This window comes from Buceros rhinoceros, unplaced genomic scaffold (genome assembly GCF_000710305.1).
Source record: "Buceros rhinoceros silvestris isolate BGI_N320 unplaced genomic scaffold, ASM71030v1 scaffold10749, whole genome shotgun sequence".
Classification (NCBI taxonomy): domain Eukaryota; kingdom Metazoa; phylum Chordata; class Aves; order Bucerotiformes; family Bucerotidae; genus Buceros; species Buceros rhinoceros.
The window spans coordinates 18,548-26,926 of NW_010433275.1; the positions used below are offsets into that span (position 1 = coordinate 18,548).

General features: G+C 42.0%; 1 protein-coding gene across 1 annotated transcript in view; it reads left to right on the plus strand.

Annotated features, from left to right (window-relative positions):
• NAA50 (N(alpha)-acetyltransferase 50, NatE catalytic subunit) overlaps window positions 1-731 on the plus strand; it is a 6,384-nt gene extending 5,653 nt beyond the window's left edge. The window contains exon 6 of the mRNA XM_010144048.1: window positions 433-731. Within this exon, the coding sequence (XP_010142350.1) occupies window positions 433-613 (181 nt within the window). The 3' untranslated portion in view covers window positions 614-731. The remainder of the gene's footprint in view (window positions 1-432) is intronic.
• Window positions 732-8,379: the final 7,648 nt, after the last annotated feature.

Genomic DNA, 8,379 nt, shown 5'->3' on the forward strand with positions numbered 1-8,379 from the left:
TAGGGATCATTACTCAAACAACTGTTTTGGTCATCTGAGAAGTGTCACTACAGGAAGCTAGAATTGGCTCTACAGTGGAACTTTGTAACGTACTTCCACAAAACATCTCTCATTTCCAGATTAAGAAAAATTGAAATTACTAAGGTAGTAATGCTTCAGAGTGTCTTTGATATTTGTGTTCCTTAAAAGAGCTTTGCTGAGTGTTAACATTTGCCACTTCTCAGAATGCTTGCCACAGGCCATCCAGGAGCCGCGTGTTAGCTCAGGATTGATTTGGGATGACCAAAATTTCCAGCCCTGAACTTCCACCATTGTTCCTGTCTCTATCTAGACAGCTCCTTTTCCTGTCTTTGACCATTATGAGTGTGGAGGCGGATTACTGTACCGCAGAAAGTTCTGATTCCCGCCTCTCTCTCCTGCTTTCTGTCACAGGCACGTCCAGATCAGCAACGAGTCGGCAATTGACTTCTACAGAAAGTTTGGCTTTGAGATCATTGAGACGAAGAAAAACTACTACAAGAGGATAGAGCCTGCAGATGCTCATGTGCTGCAGAAAAACCTCAAAGCCCCTTGTCTTGGCCAGAATGCAGATGTGCAAAAGACCGACAACTGAACAAACCCCCAACGAACACTTTCTTGCACTTGCTTGTCGCCAAATAAGGAAAGAGAGGCCTCTTGACTTTTTCTTTTTTTAACTCCACCCCTTCATCCTCTTACTTGGTTATTGTTTTGGTTTTTTTTTTCCTTGACCTCTCTCCAACAAAATGTAATGCTTCTTCCAAGGATTGTCCAATCATGTTTGGGGTTGGCTGTTTTTGTTGGGTGGGTTTTTTTTTTTCCTGAGCTCTCCTTTCTGAGTTGGTCTTTTTTTTTTGGCGGGGGGGGTGGGGGGTGTGCTTTGGTCTTTCTTTTTTGGGGGGTGGGAAAAAGTGTGCTGATCTCTTAAGTTTGAGGTGTGGAGGGCTTGAGCAGGTTATCCTGATGACAAGTTTCCTTCCAAATTATCTCTTTCAGTAACCAGAATGTAAATTCAATGGGGAGAAAAAAGGAAAAGTAATATTTTGTCCTTTGACTCCTACATTATTGTGTTTTTTAAAAACAACAGGGTACTTTACTCCCCCCCTAACCTTTGAATGTTACTTCAGTACTTCCCACTCTTCCTGTTAATTCCCCCCCGCCTCAAAACAGTATGTTTAGTTCTTCCCAATATATTTGAGTATGGCTTTTTCCTCCATCTTTTGCTGAGAAGGGTGGGCTACTTTACCATACCTTTTCACTCTGCCTGGGCTGATCTTTTTGAATGCTTTTTTTAAATACTCCTCACCCAAGCTGGTGCTACACTTCTTAACTGAGAGGAGGGTTAGAGTGGTCTTTGGTTTTTTGTTTGGTTGGGTTTTTTTTTCCGTTTTCCCAACTCCCAGCAGACTTCTGCCAGAGTAAGAGCTAGATCTGGTGTTGGCAAGAGTAACATTGTAAAAAATACAAATTCTGAGGCAAGACCCTTGCTTTAAAAATGGGTGAAATGCTGTAGGGCTTATAGTTTTATATGTGGTGTTGGGATGGGAAAAGTGACCGTGACCACCTTGCCAGCTCTGATTACACAAGGCAAGCACCCATCTCCAGGTAGATTTGTTATAGCTGCTAAATCTGTGATGGCATGTCTGAGATGAGGCAAGGGTTGAGGAAACCAGGCAGCAAGGCTGAAAAGGCAAACACAACTCTGACCTGAATCACATAGCTTTGCAGGGGTCTCCTGGATTTGCTTGGGATTGGCTTGGCTTGCTGTGTTTATGTGCTCCTTTGTGAAGAGGTGATGAAGAACTGCACAGTTTGCTCCTTTGAAGATTATTTTCCCCTTTCCCTGTTCGATGGTAATAACGCAGTTCTCTCGTAAGAGGGTGTTCATGGAGCACCAGAGAAAGCAGCGTATGTTAGAGCATTTTATGAGTTTGGAAAATAGGCTGACTGGCTGCTTCCTAGTACTGTAACCTCAAAGCTACAGTAAGCTCTACTAAGCTCTGCTTTGCATCCTTTCATGCTTTGTTTGCGTGAATATCAGTGCTCCTTTCTAGGCACTGTTGCCAGCGATTTTATGTATGCCAATACAAATACCAACCTGAGCTTGGACTCTTCGCCAAGTACTTGGGAAAGTGCACTGAGCTGAGACAACACCAACCTGCCCCATCCCCCAAGCAGATATTGAACTGTGTTCCTTTCCTGTTTGGTTTTTAAAGTTTAAATCTGGATCTTGAATTCATCTGCTTTGAAAGCCTCTGACCTATAGTGCGCCTTCCAGCATACACCTGGTTAGTAGGTGCTGTCCAGTCATTTGAGGGTAGCTTGGGAACCAAGGATTTCAAGACAGGAGTTGTGGTGAGGCAAGGGATGGCACCTCTCATTGCACATTATGTGGTCCTTGATACTTTGACTATACAAGCTGCTCCAGAATTACTCCTCCTTTCCCAGAGGTGTGTAGTGTTTGTTGGAGTGCATCTTGACAGGTCTGTGCTGGAAAACACCTGCTTTCATTTGCTGGGTTTGCACTAGTTGAGTCTTGGGGATGGGCAGATTGCTGACAACAAAAGCCTGTCTGCATGGCCTGAGCACCTGTGTTGGCAGCACTTGGTGGCAGACTCTAGCTAGAAAGATGCAAACAGTTTCCTTGGCCAGAGGCAGCCTAGTTTTGACAAAAGCTTATTTTTAGTACTGCTAGGACCTGCTTGCACTGGTTATGTTGGCAGTTTCAGCATCTTTCTAGAAGGGGATGTATTGAAGCACAATTAGCTTGTCGTATGCCAACACAGTTTCCCTGGCCATCCATAGACCAAACCAAGAGAAGCGGAGGGAGAGAAGATAGTATTGTATTTAAGGATGTTTGTGCAGCACAGCTGTTACTCAGACCACCATAGCTGCCTCTGGTGCCAAGCAAAGTGCTCTTCATTCTTCTAGAATTAGGTGGTAAGTGTTTGGGTTGGGTAGATGGGTGTGGGGATATGAACTCTTAGGATTTGCTGTTGTCGTAGGCTTCCACAAATGGGTGTGTTTCACAGACAGTTTTCCTTCAGGTTTAAAAGTACGAGTCTGATGTCTGAACTTACTTGGATTAACCTTTGTTTCTGTCTCTTTTTGCTTTGGGCTGCCATCATTCTATGAATGTATCCCTGAAACAATTCTTAAAGCTCCTATTCCACAGCAAACCTGCCTCACTGTAACTTCTGATAAAATGTTTTGCAGGAGATGAAAGAGAGAGTAACAACAAATCCAAGACTCCTTTTCCCAGGCTATTAATCCTGGAAAACGGTTGTCGAATCTTGAGTACAAGGTTTAATCTAAGTCTCGTAGAAAGCTGTGTTCCCTGTACATGGATGAGGGTGAGTGAAGGGTCAGTGGTTCTGGATGACAAACAGTTGTGTTTTATCAGTATCTCAGCTGTTCAGAGGATGGGAGGGGAATGCTGAGTCTTAGGGCTGTTACCCAGAGACACTGAAAATGTGTAAAGTGTGGGCTTACTGTAGTAGAGAACTTCAGTTACTTTGGCTGTTGCTGCAGCAGGACCTCCTTTTAGCTTGAAAGTAACACCTTATGAACAACTAAATATTTTTAAAGTTAGGAGTTTCAGTGAGGAGAAAAAAAACCAACCCACCAGCACTTCCTGTACTGGATGAAGATCTAGCAAGAAAAATGTATGCAACTAACAGCTTTAGAGTGTAAATTGTCTCTATAGGAGTTATTCCTGAATCTCTGCAACTGGTTTTGTCATACGTCGGCTGAAGTATGAAGGTATTATCTACAAAATGACTCCTGCTAAAGGAGTTCATGGTACAGGGGAAAAAGAATTGTCCGGAGAGATATCCCTCATTTTTGGGAGGGGGAAAATTTATTTTGTGTATACAGGAACTGGCTGAGTTTACATGATGCAGCTAATGGTTAAACCTGCCAACTAAATATGACATACTGTTAAAATTGAAACAAAATTATGTGTTATTTTGTTAAATCTTGATGGTGCCCTGTGTCTAGTAAAAAATTGATCCCCATATTGTTTTATTCTCCCCCATGTTGTAATCCAGGGTCAGCTGCTATGCACAAAGTCTGTGTTTTGTAAAGTGTTTGCTGACTTGGATGTTTCTTTTGAATCTGCAACTGCTTCCTGATTAATTTGGCTAAGACCACCCCTGGTCTCTTGAGTTAAGATTTCGTCAAAGGTATGCTGTATGCAGTTTACAGGTACATTCTCAATGTTACGAGTTAAGTTGCAGGGGGAGCAAATTCTTTACAGTAAGATGGTCCATTTTTAATCTACATCATTGCCCTTGTACATCAGGAGCATGTTTTTGTTTTTCTCAAACTGTTTAGAAATACCGTTCAGAATAAACGTGCACTATTTGAGTTACATCATTTGACTTGTCACGTGCATTTCTTGCAATCCAGCTGTTTACCTCTGAAATCAGATAGAAAATTCCTTAGATGTTTCATAAACTGTGTAACTCAGAAGATTTCTAACATGAACTGTGAGTTGGGCTGCTGTGATGAATGTCATGGATGTCTGACAGCTGAGGAGAGTGGGGTCTGCTTGTTTGTTTTCTCTGAAGTTACCAGGGGGTGGGAGAGGATCTGTCCTGGAATGTTTTTGCCTCATCTAACAAGCAGTCTTGAAACAAACAGACCAGGCATCAAGAACTGTGTTTTGGTCTTCATAGGTTAAGTATTTTAAAGTATTCAAATCAATAGTTAACTATTGCAAATCTTGACAACAGTCTTTGAAAAATTGTGGTCTCTACCTATAAAAGTACCTGGTCTTAAGATGCAGCGAGTACTCTTCCATACTGACTTTTCTCAGAGAGGTATTTAAGTAAAATTCACCTCTTAAATATTCAGGTCTCTTCTGTTAAAGCCACTTTTTGTCTGTGGTTTCTTTCTGTTCCAATCCTTTGAAGTGTCTTTTACGATGTTGTAAAGTTGCACTGTGGTACAGTTTCTGAGGAAAAAGAAATGTTACCCTAAATACTTGATAGTGTATTCTTTCTGCTTATTTAAGTTCCTCTAGAAACTGCTTTATCAGTGGATGGAGCTGCTGCGTTAAGCAGGATAGCAGGCAAAAGCAAAGCTCAGGCTCTGAAACTTGACTGTAGTCTTGAGCTACTGCTACCAGCTGTCTTCCCTGACCTCTGCTGGAGGGCCTGGAAGGCACAGCTGGAGGTGAACTGCTACCAGAAGTGCAACCTTTAACACCAACAGCTGCAGAAGCTGGAATACTTTGCTGTACTTAAACTTCTGCAGCTGTTCTCCAAACCACTCAGTTTTTATTGATCTGTCATGTTTTTTTCCTTCTCCACCCTCCTCCCAGTCACCTTTCTAACGTCCTGTACAGTTTTAGACAATTAAGTTACTCCTTTACAGGGAAGCTAGCAGATACCCCTGATGGTTCGTGTGGCCCTTTACCAAAGCTGTGCTGGCTCTACTAGTATCTTAAGACAGGTGGTATCATTCCTCTCTCTGTATTCAAAACTTGGTTATTTATAGGGTCCTTGTATTAACTTCTGTGTGGTATTATCTTCTAGTTAGTATAACTCTTTGCTTTTTTTTTGTTGTTACCGAGATGATTATTTAAAGAACAGTTACAATGTCAGGATCTAGTAAGTGAGAGGTAACTTACGTCATTCACTTCACTCAGACTGTGATATTTTATTTTTTCTCCAGTAAGTACATCACCCTGTTTACCTGGGCTGGGTATTATTTGCTGTTACAGTGCCCAGTCAACATTAGAAGGTTCATCTGTTATTCCTCATTCTTATTATCTTGACTAACCTCCAGCAAATTTTCACTTCATTATTTCTTTAAAATATTGTTGGGGACTATAGACTCCAGCACAAATCTTTGACTCCACTTCGACCTCCCACTAATGTGGAAACTGATCTTTTATTCTATGCGCTGTGACTTCTGTCTCTTAATCAGTTCTATATCCCTATGCGAATACTATCCTCTGACCCTGTAGTAGCTTAGGTTACTCAAAAGATCCCTGTCCAAAAATTCTGATGTGAAGTTCTTTCGAATAACTACCAAACCAGTTTGTCAGCTGAGTGGTGTAATCTGTTTCTGGCAAATTACTTTTCTTCTCATAGGGGTTCTCTAAATCTATTCAACCCACCTAGTCCAGGTGTTTTGCATGGGACACGTGATTTGCTTGCTGTTGCCTCATGTCCTTTTTTCTTGCCCCAAAGAGGCATCAGTTAAACCAGATGGTGGAGAGGTTACTCCATCCCTCTCTTTATCCTGCCTCCTTTCCTCCTCCCCCATCCTTTAGTACTGTAAAAGCATTCAGTTTTACTACCATTTTTGCCTGAAGGCTTTGTGGCAGCACCACCTCAAGCTCTCTGAGTTGCCGGCTGTCTTTTTCACTCACTTGCATGCATGTGGCCCGTAGTCCAAGGACCTCCTGCGCTTGGGAGGGATGCACTGGCCTGGTTTCTGATCGCCTTTCTGTCAGCTGCTGTATTACATCATACAGACTTAGGCCACTGCTGTTCGCTAAATTATTGAATCCAAACCTGCACTACAGGCAAGTATATTATGCCTTCATTAAAAAAAAATGCACTCAGGTTGTTCTTGGTTAAGGTTATCCAAAATAAAGCAGCAGAAACTCTTCCTTTTCACCTGTCATGCTCAACAGCAAATAATTTCATCTAGTTGTTGTAGAGCTCTTCTAAGTATCTGTGCCAAACATGGGTCTTTTTAAGCTATCTCACCATGTAATTGGTGGTCTGTATTCACTACCAGAAACAGGCTACTGATATCCCATAATTTCCTGTTACATACAACTTCACCAGTGAAGTTTTGCCTGCTGCTGTATTTTTGCTACTGTAATTCTGATGTCTCACTCTGTACAGGTAACCTGAAGATCTACAAGCTGAAACCCTCCAGGGGACGGTAGTGTGGCAGAAGGTAAATTTAGTTTTGCTACTTTGGGTAGGGGGTGCCTTTTTAGTGAAAATCTTTACTGAAAAAGCACACCACCCTTTAGAAGAGGAGAAGAAAAAAAATGTAACTGAGTTTATATTGGAATAAATGGATGGAGCACAGGTATTTCAGCTTTTGTTTGTCTTACAGTTTGGTTGTGTCTTGTCAGAACTAAAAGAGGTGAAAACTGAAGATGTGCATTTACATTTATACTTTACATTGTGAAGTTTCTATTTACAGTAACTTCGGAATTTCTCTGCAAAAATGGCTCCAGCCTTAAATTTCTTCACAGCTGACAAGTGGGTATTCCAGTTCATGTCAGCTGCCAGATTGTTTTGCATTCAAAATGAAATGGATTTGGTTTGTCAGTTTTTGGTGAGGTTTTTTTTTACATCTAATTGCTACTGTGACTCATTTCAGCAGCAGAATGTATGGGAAACATACATTCTGCTTCAGAAACTTGTTGCTGCTCTGTATTATCGAATACCTTAGGAAGGTATGTGAATACAAGATGCTTTCTGTGGAAAAGGCATCTACATTTTCCATAAAGCCCAAGTAACCATCACAGCTCTGCCTTTTTAGGTTGTCTCAGAAAGAAGAGGCTTTGCAACTCCAGTATCACCTACTGGTGAGCGGAGATACAGTGTACTTTGAGAAGAGTTCCGGAAAGCAACTGTTGCAGAACATCTGTGGAAGGAAACTATCGAGGCTGGAAAGGGGAAGCTACTTCATTATGAGTGGTAGTTGGATTAGAGGGTGTTTAGCAGGAAGCAGGAACAGAGGGGAACTGTCAATGATTCCGAGTTCCCAGTTTTATCAAGGGAATGGCAGTTTTCTTAAGCTCTGATTGAATTCATGAGGAAGACTGATGAGAAGGGTCTTACTCCCTGGAGCTAAACATAAGCACAGTGTGACATAAAGCTCCTACTAAAACAACTGGTTCTGTTAAAAAATCGATCATAGCAAAGAAATAAGTCACAGAAGTTGGGCTCCCAATAGCAGAGGGTTGCTGTTTATACTTTGGGAAATCTTTAGCCAGCTGCTGGTTTGTTTTTTTTGTTTTTTTTTTTTTTGTAGTCTCAATTCCTTTCCAGACCCCCGACTGCAGGGGAAGCAGGGCAGTATTTCAATGTCCAAATGTTATTATCAATGAGGTCTCTGCAGCTAAGATGGAGACCAGCTTTGTTCAGATGGTTCTCAGTACCTGAGCAGCCGAATCAGTCTTTTCCAGCAGCCGCTGACCAGCCGAATCAGTCTTTTCCAGCAGCCGCGTCGTGGAGTTTTCTCTTTAAAAGCCCTCTCAGTCGTGCCGCTGTTCTGGCAGAAAAAGATTTTACGTCTGGGGAAAGAAAATAATATGCACAGCGTTATTTTTTCACCTGGCAGCTCCGGAGGGTCCCGTGTGCTGTCCCGTCACCGGGGTTT